Genomic DNA, 23,880 nt, shown 5'->3' on the forward strand with positions numbered 1-23,880 from the left:
CGCCAAGAAACGGGCCAGAGCACTGGACAGCACGCACAGGCCTTTCCCTGCCGCTTAAACATGCCAAAATAAGATCAACTTCACCTCCTCTGACAGGTACTTGCTTTTCAAGACACAGGCAGATAATATTCTTTTAACTAGCACAAAGTAAAAAGTCACACCACATTATCAACCACACTACTAAATCAACTGAGATGAGAAACTTAAAAAAGCCATTATGAGTAAATGCCCATTTTAAAGAGCATATGGGAAGTTAATATGTCACACCTTAATGCCTTCATAGGTCTGAAAGTGAGAATGTCACCCATGCATGCACTACATTCTCACTAGAGACAACAACAGTATATGTGAAATCATTGCAAAAGATAGAAAAGTGAATTGTCAGGTCTCCCTATCAGTGCAGGACAAAAATTCCATGGCCTTTTTCAGTGTAGGTCCAAATCTGTAACACTCTGCAGAGTGGCAGTCAATGATTCCTACTCTGTGAAAGCAGGACAGGTCACTGGCTGGAGTGCTGGGACCAATTGATCCGAGCGGCTGTGTTAATTACTGCCTGAGGACCCTGTCCAGAATTCTCACCTAGAAGTGCACTTTCTCTCTATCTCTCCATCTCTCTCTCTCTCTCTCTCTCTCTCTCTCACTAATTCACAAAAGGAAATAGGGCAGAAATTCATTAGACATATTATTGTTTCTCAATTTACACAAATCATTTATCAACAGCATGATCAGAATAAAACTTTAAATTGGTATTAAAGTTAAATAGACAGTTAAAGATTATAGTGTACAATTTAACTGCTTTGCCTTATGAATTTGACATTTTGAATGTGACACAAATAAAGCATTATTTTATCAGATTATTTAATTTTCTTATCCTTTTAAGTTACATAAATTTTCTTCTCTATTTAAGGAAATGATAAAGAATCTTGATTTCAAATGAATTCTTAATTACAAAATGGAGAAGACTGCTATTCTCTTTCACTCTAGCCAGGGCGATATCTTGATAACATTCTTGACACTGACCTATCTATTGTCACTTGAGGATATGTATTTGATAAAGACTACAAAGGACTTCTGTAAGTCTCTCTGGACAAGTCTCTCTGTAAGTCTGTCTGCCAATGCCATAAATGTAGATGTACGCTAATGTTACCACACATCTAATGCAACACAAGAGCCTGTATATATTAAGGAACACCTCTAAACATCATGTGGAAATAATGCCAAGAGCAGCTTCAGGGGAAGCCGTTTGGAAACATGATACTACGGAGACTGTATAGGAGCTTTTGATGAAAAGGGGGGATGGTACTTCACTTATGACTGCTGGTTTCAGAGCAATTACCCTAAAGCTCTAGCCAAATCCATAACAACTACATTTGGCACTCTGCTCTTCTGAGTCACTGCAGGGTCACGCTAAACCTTTAAAAAGACAAATAAAAAATGGTCCTGATGCCGAGCACTGAAGCAAAAGAAGAGTGGTCTGGTTTTTTTTGTTTTGGTTTTTTTCTTACAGGGGAGCGATCTGGGGATTTTTTTCTAAAGGGGCGTGGTCCGGGGATTTTTCTAAAGGGGAGTGGTCTGGGGTTTGTTTTCTCATGCCTTATGCTTAATTGAGCTAATTTTATTAAGGATAATTGCTGGAAAAAATAACAGGGACGTCACTGGTGCATGTCCCGAGTCCCAGTGATCTCAAGCACATTTCTCCATCTCTGCACTTTTTAACTACAGTTTAAAATGAGGTTGGAGCAGTTCCGGCCCAGTACTGGCCCGGTACTGGCTTGCCGCTGGCCCAGTTTGCTTCTGCTCTCTACACAAACACATTTATGAGTATGGACATGCACACAGCAGGCACTCACAAACAGCCCACCACAGGACTGTCAACGCCAGTCTCATCGTGAACCACAAAAACAAGCCAGTGATCACTGAGGGACCTCAATCATTCCTTCCAGAAAAGAACACAAACGGCACAAGAAAAACATCATATTAAGGAAATAAATACTTCCAGAAAGGAAATGTCCCTAATAATATTTCCTGAAAATAACGAATAGGATATTGAGAATTAGGCTGAATAATCTAATGTGCAGACCATTTTAAATAACGTAGGCCATCTCCTAAAGACAAACAGCAGATTCATTGTCCAACACTCAAGCAAGATATTTACATTTGGTCTGATATTGTTTATTATAATGTTAGGCCTTGGCTATGGCAGAGAAAAAGCAGACACAAACCAAAACAAGACATGGCATGAGTTTGGAGGACAGCCGTTGGAGGACATCCCAACCAAAACACAGGCCTCTCGCTCTGGTTCGCCTCTCGCGCTGCTCTCGGTCGCAATATATGGAAACACATTAAGAAAAAAAGAAAAAAAAGAAATTAAGCCCCTAAAACAGCATGCAATTCATCTGCTCTAATAATCTCTCCAAGCCTCGAAAAAGAAAAAACAGTGTCAAAAGGGGGGGGGGGGGGAGAAAGAGAGATAGAGAGAAAGATACAATAAAAACACTTTTAGCTCCTTGTTACAGCCCCAGTCAGGCCTTGATTGGGTTAATAGAGAGTACACTGTACAGTACACTATCTTGTAGGCATTTTGCTGTGGGATCTCTAGCACCAAAAACAGGCTAATCAGGTGTGGCGTTCTTGATCGGAGACATTACCCCAGGCCAGACGTTACCCCAGAAACCTGCTTACTCTTCATGTCATCCAGGTCAGCGGTGCCGAGCATCTGGGCCTCCGCTTCATCGGTGGGCACTTTCTGGTAGACGGCCGTCTCGGCAGCCGTCATGCTGCCAATGCAGATGCGCTCCCTCAGGTCGTAGCTGGTACGCTGAGGCCCCGCCGGCCGGTACACAGGCCTCCGGCAGAACCAGCCGCGCCCGCTAATGCCAGCCATCTCTGCAGACGGACCCAACCTGCAGGACAGCGCATGCACCATGCATTTTGCATAAAGTGCTCATGCAAAGCTATGTGATTTAAAAATGAGTGTGTGTGTTGGGAGCATGGCAGAGTGTTTTGGTGTTGTGTCATACACCATCAATAGATCTTCTAGCATATTCAGTGCAGACCAGAAAGATGCTGGATAGTTAAAAACTACAGAAGTAAAATAGTACTGTAAATTTCTCATTTCCAGAAAGTTTGTGTCAATGTAATTCTCTCTGCAGCTATCTATGAAGCTGTCCGGAGGGATAAAGAATCTCAGGCTTCAGGCTTCACAGCCACTAGAGGGAGCTAGAGTATAGGCATAGGCATGTCAGCACACCCCTGTCTGTGTTTGTGTCAAAATGTTTTGTTTTACAGGTTAGAGGCATAACATTGCATGCTGTCCTTTCCAATGTTTTTAATGATTTAAAAAAAATTCCCAAGACCTGACCGCGTTCCTGTAGAGGAACCATACGCCACGATTAAGCGATCAGCAATGTAAAGTTGAGCTCCTCTTAACTATAGTACGTTATTTGTAGCCTTACCAAACTGTTTAGATTTCACTTCCCGTGTTTGTTTTTTGGCCAGATGGGACTGGAGGTGGAGAGCAGACGTTCATATGAGCCGTTATAACTAAATATCATGTACATTGCTAAATTAACATTAAACACACTGAGTCACTGCTAAATATTTCACATTAAACATACTCAAACATTTCAAAAAAAGATAAATGATAATAATACTTTATCAGATCTTTTTTTAATTGTAACTAAAGGGAGATTGACTCGATGTAATGCAATGATGTGTTGCAAAGGCTTTCTGTAAAGCTAAATGCAGTCTTTGTGAAACCTCAGGGTGATTTAAGACCTGACAGCTCTTATTCTGAGACATGCTGTGAAATAGCATGACTGCAATTTCAGTGCCTAATACCATAATACCACAGGCATGAACTAACAAAAGCACTTTTGCAAGTTTTTGTAGTTACATAACGCATACAACGTCAACAACATTGCTGATAATCACTGGTTTTGGGGTAATAAAAAGGTATGGAGGTCCTGCCAAGTAAGCAGTGAATAAACATCCTAACCAAAACGAACATTTAGTGGTTGCTTTTTGCAACTATTTTAGAATAACCAATGAGTGGGGGCTGGTTTGAAGCATGGCCCAGTCTACCTATTGGATGCCTGATCATCCTCTTCTTCCTCTTCCTCTTCCTGTCTGTCATGTGGCCCCTCTTCCTGGGTCTCTGTGGTGTTAGTGGGGGGCCGCTCGAGGCAGGGGGTCTCTCCACTCTCCATGTGGAACTGAGAAAAGGGAGGGGTCTGCCCAGCTCTTCCTCTGTCCCCAAACTAAACTAAGAGAGGACAACATATGTTACCCTCCCCTGCATGGCCTGCTTCCACTCACAAAGCCCCACCCACATCACCCTTTGTTTATGCATGCTGACAAGTTCCCATTTCGCTGAACGTTTAGGACAGACAACTGTTCAGCGTGCAGTCAGCAGATCTATATATAAGATATGTCAGCTCAAACTGCATACCTTTAGTACACACACACACACACACACAGTCAGCAGATCTGTGGCATATATCTCTTTGTTGTACAGTTCTCATCTTACATATTTCGCTCTAAATCCATCTTGAGCTTTATAAGAGCTTTAAACTATGTCTGAGACAGTTTTTTTTACTTGAATGTCTTTCATTTCTAAAGTATTTCAGACTGGGACATGGTTCCTACTTCCCTAAAATATCTGATATTGAAGTCAATTTTGTCCTACATTTGACCTTAGGAATAAAATTGTTAATAAGATCCTTTACTAAAGTAACTAAACTTGAGGGAGACATGTTATAACTCAAACTCATTGTCGATGTATTATTGTTTATTTAACAATTTTGCACCATATTGGACTGTTTGCACTTGTTTGTGTACTTGTATATAGCTGAAATGCAAATAAAAACCCTCTTGAACTTTGCACTTTGTTAATTTCTGAGGTTAACAGTAACAAAACAAACAAGCAAATATCAGGTCATTTCTGAACATTCCGGAACAATGAGCATAGCAATACAATATTCAGCCTACCAATACAAATTTTTCTGGAGAACAACTTAGATTAAAGTTTTGTTAGCTCTGACATATTGACTTACTAAATGATGCTTTAGATATAATGCAACGTCTTACCATAAGACTGTAATAACTCTTCTGTTTGCAGTCTCTATGAAAAATCGTCGGAACTCATGGAGGTGCTTTAAGAACTGGCATCTCTGATTCTCAGACAAGTGCTATGAAATTGGATGACTCCACAGTCGATGGCTAATGCCCACACACCTGAACTGACAAACACTGCAGTTCTATGAGGCTAAATACAGAGTCAACAATACTGCAGATAATGTAATAATAGTGTAATAATAGATCTCCTATAATGTATGATCCATACGGGCCATGTGTCATTTATTTGCTGTTTCTGAGTATCCACAGACAAAAAAAAATAGTGACCCCCACAATAAACAACTGATTGCCAAGCATATCACATCTAATTACCTGCATCTGTTGCTCAGAGGTCTCAATGGGTGTGGTTGCTTGGCCCTGCCCCTCCAGCTCAGACTCCGCCTCCTCTTCATCAACCTCATGGATGGTGGGCGTGACCTCAGAGGGCGGCATGGAGGTCTTCTTTTTCTTGCGCTTCTTCTTGCGGCGGCGGTCCATACTGAGCACCCTCTTCCTAAAGCGCTGCGGGGGGAGGTGGGTGGAGAGCGGGTGGTGGGTGTGGTGGAACGTGTGCCGATGGTCTGGGTGAACAGAAAGGCAATATCAGCGAAAGTAACCCAGCAAAACTACATAGCCAGGTCTGTAGAAATGTCAAAGCCAGCATATTACTATAAACATAATGTAGCTAAACCATCATATTTGTATCTTATCTGGTGGCCTATTGTTAGGTGAATTGGTGAATAACTGAACTAAACTCAAGGTATGAAGAGAAGAGAAATATACCTCTGGCCGTAAAAAAGACCTGGTATGCATACTCAGTTTTTAAGACACAAAAAGCCTACTCTATACATAGTGTATAGTTATAGTCTGAGTTAACAGTTATCATTAAGGGTCTTGATTGTGGTGTATAGAATCACACAGATGTTTGCCACAGAAAGGTTTGCAGTGTAACATTTACATGAGCAAATGGCAAAACAGCAGATTCCATATAAGTGATATGCACAGCATGAGTCAAAAGTTAATGACTCATATTATAGTCATAGGTCTGCATATTCTACAGTCATAGGCCTGTGATCAGTGTGGGTGCTTTCTCCGTTTTTGAGTAATATAAATGCTTGCTCTTATCTCTTTGGGTGTGCATTCTCCATGCCTTGAAGTCAGGGAATTAAACTGATTAAACTGGACATACACTTCATATATTCACACTTGAGCAATACGGTGACGGGGGGCAAATGGCTTAATTTTAGAAAGTGTAACTGATTACCTCAGTTGCAGTAGTGTGTGAGCCAGGGTTCACAGGGCTCTGATCCAAAGTCTTTTTGGCTCTGGTTTACTTTTATTTCTGTTTATTGCAAGCCTTTTGTTGGCCAAGTGGTCATTCTCAAACTCCAGTCATTTATTTCCTCACTGGCTAAAATTTGGTCATGTGATATTGCTATTTTTTTTTGTAAACTGCTGCTCAGAAAGAGAGAATTGAATCATGAAACACATGGTTTGGTGAAATGTATGTGATCCATCCAGCGTGAAGAGCAACCGCAACTTTCACAGGTAACATTCAGGAAATAATCACCATTGTGTATTTCTGATATTTACAATATTATTTGTTCTAGCTTCATTACGATATCTATAGAATTACACTACTACAATACTACATGTATACTGTTAACAATGTTGCTAATAACCTGGGTAACCTTGAACTCATATGATGCTTGGGTTCAGATTTCTACACTGCATTATATAAACTAACTAGAGAGAATTACTGTCTATAAATCAGCTATTGCTTTATATTGTTGACACAAATTCCCTTTAAAAGTATCTGTTCTCTGCTGTGTATGTTTACTAACCTTAAATTAAGCTAGCTGAACACTAGAGCCCACTTAATCAGGTTATTTTAGTGACAAGGAACTTTTTGCTTTTAATGCACGCTGTCATAACCTAGGCTGGTCAAAAGAGCAAGCATTGACAAACATAACCGATAATTCTGATTTGGAGTCAGATACAGTTATTAAGCATTTATATGTATTAAAGCTTCACCTGCACCTATTTCTTTCTGGGATAGAGGTAAATAAATACAGATCAAATCCCCCCCCCCATCCCCCACGGTATACATTTGTAGGGAATGAGCCTTCTGTAGCTTGTAGCAGCCCATATGGCCTTCGAGCCAACTGATCTCGCCTCTTGGTTTTTGGTTTTGGCGAGCGAAGAGTGCTTGGGTTCAGCTCAGCGCTCCAGCTGTCTTAACGACTGTGCTCACACATCAAGTGTTGATGCGCAAAGGAATTTCTATAGAAACTCAGCAGTGTGCCCGCTGCCAGTCGGCTTTGAGCAGACATTAAGGAGTTTCTCCCCTCGCGGTCAGAAGGACTACAGAAGAAAGCTTCCAGAAGAAATAGATAATGTGCATGCGTTTACCCACCCCCTCAGGAGACATCGTTCCTCTGTCACCACTGAATCGCAACCCAGTTCCCAAATCACACATTTGTCATGATGTATCAGGGGACAAACACAACTTGATTTCTGAGGTTTAGAAATTAAAAATCAGCTTAGAATCACTCCCACGGGATGGCAGTGGAGGTAGAGGTGTCTTCCTCAGAGCTAGAGGCTTTAAATACTATGACAAAAAAGGCTAAGTGCTATAAAGGGGCAGCTTTTACTGAAAGTGATCGCTCACTCTGATGGATGAGGCTCACAAAAAACAATGGATCATCATTTGCCACCACCTAAGTGAGCTGAGCAAGCCAGTTTTGGCCAGGCCAGTGGGCCCCTTGGCACATTCACGCCCTGGAGCCCAGAGACATGAGGCAGCAGCTGCTTTGAGCTGTCCGAAACGGTGCCACTCACATTCAAAGTCCTTTTCATTGTAACTACGGCCCATCTTGTCTGCACCATTGGTGCCGGTTTCGGTAATGATGTCCCCAAAGTGCTCCACGGATAACGTCCTTTCCCAGTCTTCATCCTCCAGCCCTTCCGCAGGTCCTTTGTCCTCCTCGGCCAGAACCTGCACAGAAATGCACAAACACAATTACACAGTTGCGCTGTGCCATTTAAAAACTGTGGCGGATTAGTACAGCTTTTGCTCACGAACCCCAAGGTAATCGGTTTTATCCCAGCTCCCGGAATCCTGTCACAGTCACTGGGCTAATGAGGAAAACCGCCTGCTCTATAGATTATCACCACAACTGGTGTATATTGTGTATTTGAGCTACAGGATAAAAAAAGTGAAAGTTAACCCTGATATTAACAAACATTCTTCATGAGATTTACATCAGATGACATCTGGTCACACCCACCTATGAAGTGTAAAGGAACAGCATCAGTACCCTCTAGTGGTTCTCCTTGTAGTTGTTTTGGGTTAGAAATAATTTACAAGAGCGTGTTTACAAGCAAATCAGATATAAGGCCCACCCCACAAAGCAATCCTAGTGAAGCTGTCAGTCACGGCACCTACAATCACCCAGAAATCAAAGCTATCGACCCACTGATAGATGCCTCAGTGGGGTTTACCTTGGGCCTAATACATTATCATGCACATCACCCTGCTCCACGTGGGTGTACTCTGGTACCAGGGAGTCGAGTAGCTGTTGGCGTCTTGGCCCCAAATGCTTTCATGTCAGCTTTGAAGAGGTCTGTGAACGATGGGACGAGTCGAAGGAAGCAGGCCGACAGGCTACAAGGCCACCAGATTAGTCAGAGTAAATGTCACTGACCCAGTGGGAGGCAAGCAGCAAGCCTTCAGCCCCGCCAACAACAACTGCAGCCGCTCGCTCATGCCCCTCTGTCATGTCCGACATGCTGTAACGATCAGGATAGGCAGTATCGCAGCTTATAAGGTCCAGCAGGCTTAAAGCAAACAGCGCCGGCATGTCAGAGCAGATGACACGCCGGAATATTGAAGCGCTTCAGGCATTTATCGTTGACATGGAAAGCAACGCGGTCCTCTCGTCTCGAGATGAATCACGATTTAATGGGGCACTCTTAAATGCCTCTCTCCTTCAGAGGGGTCCTTGCCCCGCACGGGGTCTCGGGTGCCCTCTTAAAGAGCCGACAGATAATTAAGCAGAGCAGATGGGCCAAAGCCACCAAACCCGCGAAAGGGGTAGCAAACCGGGAGGCTGTTAATTAAGGCAGACAAAGTCCTCTTTGTCATCGGTGTCCCTTGGCTTTGCGTGAATTAACGAGGACAACATTTCATTAAGCTCCTGGTGCCTGCCCCCTGTGCGTCTGCTCTTTCATCTCCATTCAAATGCTTGACTTTAGGTAAAGATGGCCGTGACCTGTGAAGTCAAATGATTAATCATTCCCTCTGAAATAATAAACAGGCTTGGAACCAGGCCAGCTTGGTGCCACGGAGAAAGTGCAAAGGAAATAAAGACCGTTTTTAACCATATTTCTTCTTCTTGGGCATCAATATTCTTATTATTTTGGAAGATTTAGTGTAATACAATAGAAAACATGTATAAGAAAAGGTGGTCACCCCTTTTTTTTATAGTTTGTTATGTTTCTTAATGGAAATGCACAACAGAACAGACATAACATTGTAATTAAGTATTTGTTGCTAAAAAAAAAACCCCAGAAACTTGTTAAAAGTGAAAACTAAGAACAAGTAGTATTGGAAAGAAGGTCTAACAAAGGCAAAGCGATTGAACTCATCTGTCTGTTATGCTCGCCACTCTGCAGTCCACCCTAATGTAAGTGGCTCTTGCCTGAGACTGCGGCAACATTAGCACACAGGCAGAATGGCCGTGTTCTCTCTTACCGGTGTGGGAAAGTACAGACACTCCACTTCTTCATCTGAAGAGCCAAGAATGCTGTAACACCTCTCTCTTCTCTCTCTATGGCTCTAACTGTCTCTGTCCCTATTCTTTCTTTTTCAGTCTCTCATTATCCCCTCTTCATCTCTTTGTAATCTGTCCGTCTCCCTTTCTCTTTTTTTTAACCCTGCGCACTCCTGTCGCCAACTGTCTGACGCTTTCCTCTTTCTCGCTGTGATTGTTTTGCCTTAATTACCATCATATAACAACAAAAGAACAAACAAACACAAAACAATAGAGGGCTTTTTAGCAGACTGTTTTTTAAATGCCACTTTGCACCGTCTCCTTGCTGTATGGACCACTGAGGGGACAAGGGACCCAAACGGCACTCGTTTACGTTCCCTTTCAGTTAGAGCCCTGGCCCATTGTACAAATGGTAATGGCCTGGGTGTAACTGGGAGCGGCGATGGCTGTGAAGGTAATGGGCTGCATCTCTAATCTGCAGTGTGTTCAGCGCTGGAGATGATGAAGAGGAACATGTGTTCTCCCACTGCCCAGTAGTGCGCTGAGTAAACTGGAGATGGAGTTGCGTGCCACGCAGGTGGGCAGCAGTTCTAGCCTGCGCCTCCCCTGCCCTTCGAGAAGGCAGCCAGGGTGTCAGTGTCTCTGACATGGGGGAGAGATTAGGGAGGTGGGAGTCCCAAGGGTGCTTAAACAATGGAGAAGTAACATGAAAAAAAAAGTAGCAGTGAAGGGGCTATTGTGAAAGTGCACTCCCAGATCACAGGAATCGCCACGGTTCTAGAGGGTATCAAGTCACCTGCTTAATGGAGGCCTAGCCAAGGTCTTTCTGTAAGAGCTCTGAGTACTATACGCTCTTTCACAGTGATGTCTTACCGAGTCCTGTAACGGCCTGGAGGCTCGGGGTTCCATTTTTCTTCTGATTGCTCTAAAGCCTTTCCAGAGTCTTCAAGATTCTTGTTGAGCCCCCCTCATCTGGAGAACGAGCAGATGCTTGATGCAATAGCAACAGGCAAGAATCTCTGTTACAGCCATTTCAGCCCCAGACTGAGTCCGTGTGGGCCAAGCTCTGCACATCACCCCTCTCCTGTCATAGCACACATGACGAGACAACACTCAGCCTTGTCCAATTACTTGTAGTCCTGTGAAAAATGGGGACCATGTATGAACCTGGCCATAACTGCTATACATTACACTTGTATATATAAATACCTTTGACTTAAAGCAGAAAATCTACACACATGTCATTTCAAATCCAGTGTGCTGGAGTGCGTTGGCCAAAACAACAAGCACGTCATTGTTTAAATGTAGTTAATCTATAAAGGGGTAAACAGTAAAAGCAGAACCTAGATCAGCCCTTTGAAAGGATTTAGATACTGTATGACCTCTGCTCTCATTAGCATAGCTTAGCTGGCTCCCAATTCTGGTGCCCCACTGGAGTTGTCATGTCAGTGCAATCAGAGCTGAAGCCTGGGTTGAGGTTGTGAGCTTGACGCATATGCAAAAACTTCCCAAACAAAGTTGCAGCAATGCAAAGCTCTTGGTCAGGTAAAGAGAACTGCTCCAAAACAGTGCAACCCAAGGAACATACAAGACAGCTCACACAGCAGCTTCTGCAGTGTCACTCACAGAGCCAACAGCACTGGCAGAAGAGCACGATGTAAATTCAGTGGATGAGTTGTTATTACAGTGAGTCATTTGCTGCTTCCGTGGCAACCTCAGTCCCTAGGAGTAGAATCAGGATCTGTTTCAAACTACCCCCTATCCAAGGGTTAGTGAGGGAGTAGCCAATAAGATTTCATATATGATTCACTACATATAATGTCCATCAAATTATATTATACCGATAATGGGCAGTTATATTGTGGCAACTATGTGCTACAATATTCAAGCTCAGTTCATGGATCCATAACCACTTCCATGCTAGGTGAAATTGAAATTGCAAAAATATTCTAGTAAATTTTAAATAGTAATTTACTAATGAATATTAGTATAGTACATTTTAAATACATTTTAAATAGCACATTTTCTGGTCCTGGGGTTACTGGCTTAATTGTGGTTCATGCTCTTATGCAGTGAATACAGCAGTAAACACTTTACTTGCCCTGTAAATGAAACATACCTGTTCACTGTTAGTAATGCAGCTTCCTACTTGGCTTGGGAATACGAAGTCAATTTCACTTACCTTTTTTGACAGCATGCCATTCTAGTATTTCTTAAAGAATATTATTTTCTCCATACATACATTTGTACTGCACCTTTAAACCACACCGTATCACTCCGGTTCTTCGCTAACTGACTATTAAAGCCAAAACTCAACCTTTTTTTGATATGATATTTTCTACAAGGACAAGCAAATGACTCATCATGAAAATTGGTTCTTCTAACCAAATCATGTTAAGATCTGTTTTGCAAACAGTAGGGGGGCGATCTGACCACTTTCCTCCCCTGCACAGTGGAGTATTTTGTTGAGGCACATGCAGTCACCATAGCTCAGACTCAGACAGGCATGAGATATTTTATTTAACTCCCCCAAATTCCCAACTCCCAAAGCCCCTCAGGTGAAACTGTTTTTTCACCATTCGATCACTGGTGCTAACAGCTAGAGAACAGCTAGGAGAGAAAGTAAGATTATCTGTCCAGATGCACAGCCCTTCTACCAGGTGTTTCTTGAGCCCATGATATCTCAGTTCTAAGAATTAAACTCTTATTTCTTTCCAAGAATGTCTTTGTCCAATCAGTTATGTTCAGACTCATTGCGTATAATGCAATTCCAAAGCTGCAAATTAATGTCAAGCAATACTTTCCAAATGTGGTCCAGTCCAATTGTGTACTATTGTATGTCCAAGTGTAACGAGCCATCTGATCATAAATACAAATCAGTCTGAACAACTACAACTATATGGAAAACACCATCATCTCTTCATCAGGCCTAACAACAGAAGGGGATGGAGTCAAGGTGGTGCAGGGGAAGGGTGTCGTGACAGACTGCCCTCTTAGTCCACCACTCATACCACTGGAGTCACAACCACATTTACAGTGCATGAAGATCAGCTTTCTCTGAGCACTGGGAAGAGGACTACTATCCCTGACCTTCGCTTGTATGACTCCACTAGCACCACGCCTAGATGGCATTTAAGAGACCCACTAAGAATTCTCTTAGACACAAGGCAGAAAGACGGATGGCCTTTGCAGGAGATCAGCTCAGAGGCAATGCCAGCACTTTGTCAAAAGTGCAGCAAAAGGATTTATACAACTGCAGTGAAATCCACCATTTCACTGCGCGTTATACTGTGTATGACTATGTATGTGACGAATAAACCCAACTTGAACTTGAACTGAATATCAAGTGAAAACAAACACGTGACAACATGAGAGAGGCATAAAGAAAATTCTGCATCTTTACCACACCCTCTATCAGCTGGAACATGGCATTAAAATGACTGAATGAGGAAGCGGGTCCAGCCGTGCATGTCTGCTGTCTACTGCCAGGTTTGCTGACTCAGGCATGCTTAAAGTTAAGAACAATGCCCTGTACAACACAGCCATTCTTTGGACTAATTTTCACAGTGTCTGTGTCTGAAATTCAACTCATCACACCTTGCAGTTCTCTACTGAGCATTTCACTCAAATATATTTCAATACAAAGATTTTACTTTGCATTATTTTAAACTGCACCTTTTTCATGCTTACTTGAAACCTAATTGCTATGTCTTACATGCATAAAAAGGTTGTGTCATGCTTTGTCTGCTAGTTTTTATGATGCAGTTTTTATACCAAACTGATCCTCACCATAGGAGTGGAGGAGACCTCATACGTTAAAATTAAATAGCTTTGCACTTTTGTGGTGATTAGGTAAAACATGCAAACAGCATAAACTTCTGTCTTTACCTGAGACATTAACTGAGGCACTGCCTTTACCTGAAACACTGCTCTTAGAAGCTGTTCTCTTCATAACAAAATCCTCAGTACTGAATTAAATTGTACAGTGGTCTTACATTTGCATCCAGCTGGACTTAAATGAACATTGTAAGTGCTAATGTTGGTGTTAAACACCAGGGTATTTGCTGTGTGTTGTTGGCACATCGATATCACGCAACATGCCTTAAGAAAGCTGCACTAAGACACTGTCTGGAACATCTATGTCTGCTCAGGAATCTAGGACAGCAGTCTGCAGTCGCTCATGTTTAATTTATCTCAAATCCAGTAGTAAAAAGATGAAGCTGAAAGATTGTGAAATCGTGTAGTTAAATACCTTACAATATATTGACAAAAATAATATTAATCATAATTTGAAAAAAAATCTATGACCCAAAAATTGGCTTCCCGGTTATAAAGATTCCTGTGAGACTTTAAGTGCATCAAATACAAATGGCAAGGAGCAATTCTCTCCATCTCTGTGGCTGTCTGATTTGTATGAGTTTGCATTAAATCAAACATTTGCATATGTGAACTTTTTACTGCTTATATGTGGTGTTCTAGACAGTGTGAATGTAATTGTAAAAAACCAAGTAAATTACTGAGTATGTAAAGCGTACTCCTATTGGCTAAGGACACTTTTCTTAGGACCCTTTGCAAAATCCTACAAGTGAAAGATATTGGCCAGAGTGACTACTCCCCTTACAACCCAAGATGAAATATAATCTGTGGCTGTCTAAGGCACAGCCACAACACCCTCAACAGCCTCCAAGGCATTGCCAACCCCCAGGCAAGCCCTGCATTGACCCAGGCCTCTCGGCTGGCCGTCTCACATAGCATACTGGCTTCCAGTGAATCTCAATTCCAGATTGTTCAGATGTTTTCCCTCTCTGCCTGGCAGCTTTCTGAAGCCTTTGTCTTTGCTGAAACGTTATCATTTCTGCTCTGAAGTCTCCTCCCACCCAAGCTTCTCAGGAGTGAAGGCTCCTCTCAGAGAGATCGACATCAGGATGAGAAGTGTCACTCGCCGGCCGATACTGAGAGAACACCAGAAGAACTGGGATGGAACACTAGCCAGTTTTCTCGTGAGTCACCTCCTAACTGAAGCTTTTCCTAACACGTCTTAATTCATCAAAGGACCTCCCAGCTTAACCCACAAACACACTTGCATGACTTCCTAAAAAGTTTTGCCATGCTAGCTCAGAAGTTCCATTTCTTCCCACTGATTCACTTCCCATTGTTGAGATATGAATCCATGGAGGTCCTTGGGGATATCCATGCAGTGAGTTGTTGTCCAGCAAAAAGGTTTACCAGACCTAATTCTTGCTGTTATTGTTTTATTTTAAAAGAATATTTAAGGATGTCCCCATGTTTGAAAATCCTTACACAGCAGTAGAACATTTTGAGTGCCGGAATGCCTATTTTTCTTGTTGTAAGAAAAGTCTAATTCTAAGTCTGCCATGGAAAAGATGGGATGGCTAAATATACATTACACACAGTGTGACATTGAAGGTGACAGTCACAGTAGCACTTCTTTCAGTATTAGAGAACTGGGCACTTTCCTTTTATTAACGACTCTCACAATGCCAGAAATCTGCGTGTTCAGCGAGGGAAGCTCAGGAGTACACCCTACATTAACATCACCGCTGACATGAATGGAATATCTAGAATGTCCATTAAAACCTACTGCGTTATCTCAGATAACACCATCGATCGAAAGACGTACACATCTATTTTCCAAACTCAACACAACCTTCGTAGTTACGGTGAGCAAACCTTCCTATTACATGGTAACACAGCCAGTGTTTTATGTGGTTTATTCTGAGGACCCTGTAGTGAAGGACAGCTGAAAGGAGATGGCAGTCGAATGCAAAGGAGATAGAGGGTTTGCTGTAATGCTGAATCATTCAAGAAGAGTCGGACAAACAATATGCATCAGGTGGACGTGGAGCTTGATGTCTGACTCACACCAGGCCTTTTTAGTCTTTACTGCACTCATATTTTTCTAATTCTCTCTCTCTCTCTCTCTCTCTCGCTCTCTCTCGCTCTCTTGGCCTACATTTTCAGTGGCAGGTAGGTTAGGAGGCCTGCAGCATGGATGGTAGCTGCTGTCTGCTGCCTGTTCCTATCTGCCTTGCTGTCCTGTGTAAAGCACCACCTCATCTTCACATCTGGCACTGGGCCACTAGCCCCTCCACCCAGCCGCTCTGGAAGCCTCTGCAACACCAGCTCAGATTAGAGACATCTGAGTCATTCCACTTTATCAGCATGAATGCAGCTGCTCACTCTCATGTACAGATGAGATAATTACACAGATTCCACCGAGTGTCGATGAACCAGGCTTAGGCTGGCCAAGCTGAAGGAACAGCTTCACAGCACAGTGGATACCTACAATGCATACACACAGTAGATACACACCCTGTAGATACACACAGTGGGTACACACAGTGGATGTACACAGTAGACACACACAGTGGATACTCAAAGTAGCTACACACAGTAGAGGCAAACAGTGGATGCACATAAGCAAGCCACTTTGCTGAATCCAGCTTGAGGCCACTCATACAGATAGAGCGATCTTTTATATGTGCACCACTGCTATGGTAACCACAGCAGCAAAAAAGAGATCATACAGAGAAAGGATGAAAGCAGGGGTTATGGGCTCCATGTCTTACCTGATGTAGGTTGATCAACACATCTGTCTCGGGGGCATGGCCTCCTGTCGCCATGGAGACAGGGAGGGGCACAGCGATGGCAGTGGTGGGGGTCTGAGATCAGCCCTTCTCTTTGACGGTTGGGTTTCCAGTCAGCCTGTGGGGTGGCATAACCTGAAAGACACACAAAGAGTCACCACTGCTTAGCTCTGGTAACACAACTACCAGCACAAATGCCACTGAGATCGAGGCCCTGTGACTCAAGCCACTATTACATCCCAAGAGCCATTTACAGACCAATCACTGAAGACAGATTTCACTGTATTTCTACTCCCTAACTGAAAAGCAGGACATATGAGAGAAGAGGTTCCTGGTATGCATCTGCTGCAAAACACATTAAAAAATACATTACATTTGGCTCAGTTTCAAAGTTTCAAAGAAAGTTTGATAATAAACAGAAGAAGAGCTATAGTTGTGTTCCCCATGAACTCTACATGTTCTCCAGTAGGTGCTCTGTCTGTGCTTTCCTGCAGAGTCCACACTCGGGCAGGTGCTGGGTGTCTGAGGGCTGAACACACCTGGGCAAATGGATTCATTTGATTCTGCAAGATTAACTTTTCAGAAAGCCTGGCAGACATGTCAAGAGCAAAGTCATTCTCTCCCCAGTTTACTTCTGATTCATTCAGGACCAGATAACTAAATCTTAATTTGTTCCCATCAGCACATGCTCCAGCCAACATGGGTCACATTACACACATAGACAGACACATACAACAAAGAATACATATATAAATATGTATGCATATGTGTGTGTGTGTGTGTGTGTGTGTGTGTGTGTGTCACCTTGCTTGCTAAAATAAACAGCTCTGATGATAGCAGATGCAGGTGACTCTCGTGTCTTGCTTATCTTCTGGCAGTGGTAACAGCACTACCTTAAAACAATATAACTGCTACAGCTCAGTAAACCAATTCAGCATCAGATTTAGCTGGAAAAAAAAAAACCTACAGTCTAGGCTGTCCAGACTGCAATCACTAACTTATACATAGACTATTCACTTGTCTGTGACCATACCATAAGAAGTAAGATGCTGTATATGACTGATGAAGTTAACTTTGAAAATTCTGAAAAAATAAAATGTAAAGCTGGAATAATTAAACCACATATATAATATTATTTACATTTACCTGATACTTTTATTCAAAGCAATGAGTAACTACAACTTAAGCAACTGAAGGTTAAAGGCCTTGCTCAGGGGCCCAACAGTGGCAACCTGGCAGTGGTGGGGATTAAACTGGCAGCCTTCTGAGTACTAGTCAAGTACTTTAAACAGTGCGCTACCACTGCTAATTTAAACTGCAAGGGAGGAATATGATTAATTGGCAATCACATTCTTAAACACACCACTGAGTTCCTAAATAAGGTGAGTCTTCTGTTCCAAATCTGCTTTGCTTCCTCCTTCAGTATTAGATCTCCAGTTCACATTCTTGCCCATCTCTGAGTGAAGGTAGCAAATACATGCAGCAGGGAAAACTAGCAATCATATTTATAGACCAGATTATTCTGTCAAACGATTCATTTGCCTTCTGCGATTAACCCAAGTGGAAAACCGATGTACAAACAAGGCATCCTGGGAGCACTTAATAATCCCAATGTTACCAAAAGCAGAGCAATGTGATTGGTGTTCGCCCAGGAAAGCCACAGATGCCTCCCTTCTTTGTAAACATACCTAGTATGTCTGATCTTAAAATTTTTACCCAGTGCAGCAGGAGAAAGACGAGTCCCAAAACCACTCTTCCCAGCCAGAGAACGGCCCCATTGGTCGGCCCCCGGTCTCCTGACACCACCACCTCCCAGCCAGCATGTACTCCGCAGCCCAAAGGCCCTTGTGCACTTCCTAGGACTCACCTAACATCAACACTAACGGTTACAAAAGCTTCTATTCCACTGTATCTGAAATGGTTGCGCAGCTCCTGCTATTTCCCGTATATGACCGACGCTTGAGTTTCACTTCCTCTTCCCTCTGCTGGGGTGGAGAGCTACGTAGGCTCATCAGCACAAGCCCCCACTGCAGAGCAGCATGCAAGAAGAGCCCAACAGTTTGCCTAAACAAGCTCAAAAAAATCCCATGATGCAACTAGCCACAAAACAAAGGTATGGGAAGTATGCCCAATCAAGTCTTTTCAGGTAACATCCACAAAAACTGCTCGGATTCAGGTCGAGTAAACACAGAAGTGCCTTGCAAATTTGCAAATTTACATACCCTTCAAGATTAGCTGCACAGGCTAGCAGTCACCACAAGATACATGTGTTCATTTGTGGCCTCATGAATGTGCACATCTAGGAAATGGGCCAGGTACTTCCTCTGGAACACAAGCAGGTCATGTTATGGTCCACCCTAAATCATCTTTTATGTACACATTAGGAACAGGTTTTTTTTTTGTTTTTTTTTTGTCAAGGACAATTGGTCAATGGAGCTAATGTACTAATGGCTTCTTAACACCAATAATTAGGCCATGAAAGTCAAGTCTGATTCAGGTAATGGTTTTAAATGATTCCCCCGTGCTCGTGCGTTTTACAGAATTCCACTGCTGCTAGCTTTTTAAACATGCTATAGTGTTCACCTCCAAGTGTCCTTGAGAACCCTTTCTATGTTCAGATTCTGTGCCACACTGTGCCATGTTTACAACCAGAAGGTCGGCCTAATTACTCCTAGTGCCTGACTTTCGTCCGCTAGTGACTGGCATCCTGGAAAAAAAAAAAAAACGATGAGATAGGTTGCCTGGAACACACAACAGGATCTGCTTCTTAGCTTGACTCCATTATTATAGAACTATGCAGTCCCACTGAAATGCAGGGAGCCAGAGGTATCTAAATAAAGCTCGTCCACAGGCTAATGACAAGCGTTCCACCATGCTCTAAATAAAGCTGCTGAACTCATTCTGCTATGACAGTGCCCCAGAGTACTGACCATGTGTGATTAATATAGCATGTCCTTATAAACTGCAGGCAGGGTAAGGCACACTATCTATTCTATACAGTGCTTGTCCATACGCACTAAGCCTGGACTTGCAATCAGGACCCTTTTGGCATTCCCTTTTAAAGGTGACATCAGATCTCACAGTCTACCAGAGTCTACTGAACACAAACACATTGACCATCAGATCCCACAGCCCACCAGTAAGTCTTCTGAACACAAATATATTGACCATCAGATGCCACAGTCTACTAGAAAGGGTCTACTGAACACAAACACATTGATCCATTCTGTCCATAGAACCTAATATTTTTCCATAATTTTTTTTTTCTGTAAACATTTTTGGGATGGAGTTTAAAAATTAACCTACAACTTACAAACGTGCACTATTTCAGAGAAATGTTACCACTCTAGCTGACATAGTTGCAAAGCAGCAATAGATACAAGAGTCAAAGCACCATTATTTTAATATGCATTACAGATCATTAATGCACATAAGCTATTTTGCCACAACATGGATCCATATCAGTCTGATGCATGCACTGAAGAAAATATCTTGTGTCCCTCACAATCCTACAGCACTTAGCTGGTCTCATGGGTCTGAGTGCGACATTCTCAGCTTGCCAGAGACCCTTGCGTGCCTCCTAACAGGTGTGATCACAGTACAGCACCTATATAGCGCAGGTCACTACACCTCTGTGTACACTTGGGATCTCTCTATCTGATCAGTGGCTGTGGCAATCTGTCCTGTGAGATGATACATGGGTTAGCGATCTAGCACCTGCCCTGTCTTCTGGGTGCAGTGCCAGCTGAGCCCTGGCTGGAGGGGAGGGAGCCATTAGTGCACAGCCACAAGATCATATGGCATGTCTGTTTCATGCACTGCAATAACGACAAGGCAGATCACTCCAATTGTCGGCTTGGCCTCTACCTGACCCAGTCATGACACCAGTTACCCACTTTGTGGTTAAGGTGCACCCACCTCTGCTCAGAAATGCCCTGGTTGTGTATGACAAGAAACTTCCCCAAGAAACCAAAAAAGGCACCTGTTTGAAGAGGCTAAATACAATCTGCCTCTGCAGTTTTGGGACACCAGTCACTTCAGAAGGAGTTTCTACAGAGTGACATCTTACAGACAGACTTATCAAAGGAGGAACAAGGCACTGCCATGTCAGAAAATTAATGTGAAGTTAAACAGTAACAAAATTGTGGCCACGAGGGTGAGTGAATCGTGAATGCACTTGTTTTTCAGAGGAACTGTAACCTGACCCTAGTGAAATAGCTCCAAATGTGTGTAAGTGCTTTCAACATACTCTCTTCCAATGCTGGACAACACTCTGAATATATTCGCAAGAAGGAGTTCCACTGAAAATACAATCATCACATATCGTTTAAAGAGAATGACTCTTAAACATGTCGTCTGACTTTGAACTGGCTATACTGCAGACCTCTGCTGTGACCTGAGCTATACTGAAGCCTCTTTCATTAACAGTTTCCAATAGCAGTAACTGGTAAACCCAAAATCCCACATGCAGTCAGAATACACAACCCTATGGTCCCTATAGAAATGATTTAGCAATTTAAAGATATAATTAAAGAAATATTGTTGGCAGAACAGACAGACCAGGAGCAGGCTTTCAGGTTATGCATATTGACTGCTAAGTTATAAACAGACAGCTGGTGCTATGAAGCATTTATGAATCATAACTCATAGCCCTTAGGCTTAATTGACCTAGACAGCCAATTGAGGAACTGACAATAGATAGGAAATAAAATAAAATAAATAAATAACTAAACCCAAATCAATTATTCAGTTAGAATTGAAATTATCCAATTATTTATTTAGGTTTTACACACATTCCAAAAAAAAGGTTTCTATGGTTTATAAGGTTTCTAGGTTGTCTTATGGGATTCTGAATGTAACCATTTAACAAACACACTAAACAAATAGAACACTTATCTTCTGAAAAGATTACTTGATCTGACATGGGAATTCAGATTATCTTCACTGGTACATCGTTACACACTGCACAACCTCACAAATAAATGGAAGGTACCACTGCGAGGATACACCCACTAAAGCATGCTCTCTGGCCGCAAACTCACAGCTGCTCCCAGGACAGCCATGGGACTGTTTCTGTAATGATGGGTATGAGGCCTTAGCATAGCAAACTCTATAGGCTGGTTTCCTGGACTAGCCTACACTTGGATTACACTGCAATGTCAGTGGTGACTTTTCGCTGAAAGTCTTTTTTTTTTTTCACTTTGGGCTAATCTTGGTCTGTGAAAGTGACCCACAAACATCTGAATGATGCGCCGCTCTGTCTTCGTAGTAGCAAAAATAATAATTAGCCACACTGGTAGCACGAAACAAGAAAGTGTTTCCAGTATGCATCACCACTTGAGAGAGTATTTTCCACTTACTTAACTTAACCTAACATAGCTCTGTCTGTGGGTGTGCAAATCTATATTTAGGAATCCATGTGGGTAGCAGGAACATCTGCAAAGATCTCAGACGTCCAGTGGAAGTGCAGAAAGCCCACATTATTAATAGAACTACTAGACAACAGTAATGTTTTATTTAGACTTTGTCGTTTTAATGGCCAACTATTCCAAGATTTCAAAATAAGATGTGGGTGTGTAGTAACTGATTAATCACTGTACAGAGATGCCACGTTCATTTCAACATAGACTACAGTTTAACAGCCAGTATCGTCATGTATTTACGTGTTTATGTGATAGGCCCATATCACGTTTTGCACCAGGCTTAGAATGAAGATGTGTTTAACATTTTATAGAAACTGCTGCATTCTCTGCAAATATGCAATTTAACTGTAACATAAATTAAATAATGCAAATTTGAATTTTTTTTAAGGTAACAAACCCCAGGGATTTACATACTTCTGAAGATCGAAGCTGTAACAGCGTATTTTTTTTAAAGCGGTGACATTACCTGGACTACGCTACGAGGCTATAGTTGTTTTCTTATTAATTGAGTTATAATTATGCCAAATATTTCGTTACAATAAAAATAAATGACTTGTGTTTATTTGGCGGATTAGTACTCGTTCCGATAACCTACTTCAAGCTGGTGTCAGCGTTCGCCTAACTCAAACGACACGGGTAAAATGCAATGGCCTTTGTTCTGGGCAAACTGCAAACTGATGGCTGATTAACTGCTCCGCGATTTCTTAAAACGCCAAACAACAGCAAAAAAAAAAAAGAAGTGCCACATAAATCCATAAAGGTAACCCGGTCGATGTGTTCCGCGCCAATTGCACCTGCTTCACCTGCGTACGATCCCACAAGCATCTCACACGCTGCCCTTAAACTCCATGTTCATGATTATGCTACAGAGCAACGAATTGGGTTTTATAAGTACCGTGGCTCCAAGATTTTTGAGCTCAACACATCGTGCCTTGTCATTGGCAGAACGAAACATGTTTCACCTATGTATCTCAGCGAAGACAGCGCCTTTTCACACTAGATTCTGTAAAAAAAACAAAAAACAAGTTAACGATGTTGCTGATAGCGGTGTGCCGAGCCGCGTAAGGTACACGCTACGACGTCAATGCGCTGCTGTCTGAAACGTATGAATTCGCCTACCTGTGTGTTTTAGGAGTCGCCTAGCGGAATGAGTCTGAAGACGTGCAGTCAGACTGCGTGACGGCCGCGATGCTCCATAGTGAAAGCTCTGCACCTCCCAGCTGCTCGCCTGCATCTACGAGTGATGCTTTCTTCGACCACGTGACGCAGAGACTCAGCCGCTCCTAAGCGAGCGGAGGCGCAGAAAGACGGGCGGGGGGGGTCTGGATGATACGAAGGTGTGTTTCTCTTCGTATCGTACAGTGATCATATGCCCGTCACATCCATGTATAATGTTAGCAAAATGATTTTAATTATAACCTAATCAAGGCCTTATATATTAAAAGAACTTATTATTGAATGTTTGTACTTGAGTGGTGTATAAGGGATCTGCGATATGATTAAATTTTCAGTTAACAACTACATTAGGAATCATGATAGCATAACAACTCACTATACCTGCATTTTTGTGATCTGAGGTTAACACAACCGTGTGTCCTAGTAAAGACGATAATTACAACTCTAAGCGTTATGAAAACGCTTCTGAAAGGTGGTTTAATCTCAGATTTGCCACTGACCCTGTGCCGGTCAGATTCACTGGGAAGGTGAGGCTGTATCTGTGGCAGGAGTGGCTTGCTGGGATGTAATCTGACAGGAGAAACTCGTTTGAGCTGTGAGTTTCCTGCAGCTGCCTTCCATATGAGCCGCCATTCCCGTATCATCTAGCTTCTCTGAACTCTCACGGATTAAACAGTGAGAAAGTACGATATAATTTATTTCACAGCTAGGTGCACAACCCTTACTGTAATGGGTAAGAAAGAGTCGGAGCCCATGGCTGAGGTATTTGCGTAAAGGACCAGG

The 23,880-nt window shown here is 42.5% G+C and overlaps 1 protein-coding gene and 1 long non-coding RNA gene across 2 annotated transcripts in view; one reads left to right on the forward strand and one right to left on the reverse strand.

Moving 5' to 3' along the window:
* Positions 1-18,355, reverse strand: part of slc4a3 (solute carrier family 4 member 3) — a 38,589-nt gene extending 20,234 nt beyond the window's left edge. The window contains 8 exon segments of the mRNA XM_035523733.1: positions 2,223-2,312; positions 2,683-2,903; positions 4,084-4,222; positions 4,225-4,264; positions 5,449-5,696; positions 7,957-8,113; positions 16,481-16,633; positions 18,215-18,355. Of these exon segments, the coding sequence (XP_035379626.1) occupies positions 2,223-2,312; positions 2,683-2,903; positions 4,084-4,222; positions 4,225-4,264; positions 5,449-5,696; positions 7,957-8,113; positions 16,481-16,534 (949 nt within the window). The 5' untranslated portion in view covers positions 16,535-16,633; positions 18,215-18,355.
* On the forward strand, positions 6,562-16,471 carry LOC113577221. The gene is made up of 3 exons (XR_003410599.2): positions 6,562-6,663; positions 14,757-14,890; positions 15,873-16,471. It is a non-coding gene; the product is annotated as an uncharacterized LOC113577221 (long non-coding RNA).
* Positions 18,356-23,880: the final 5,525 nt, after the last annotated feature.

This window comes from Electrophorus electricus, chromosome 2 (assembly GCF_013358815.1).
Source record: "Electrophorus electricus isolate fEleEle1 chromosome 2, fEleEle1.pri, whole genome shotgun sequence".
Classification (NCBI taxonomy): Eukaryota; Metazoa; Chordata; class Actinopteri; order Gymnotiformes; family Gymnotidae; genus Electrophorus; species Electrophorus electricus.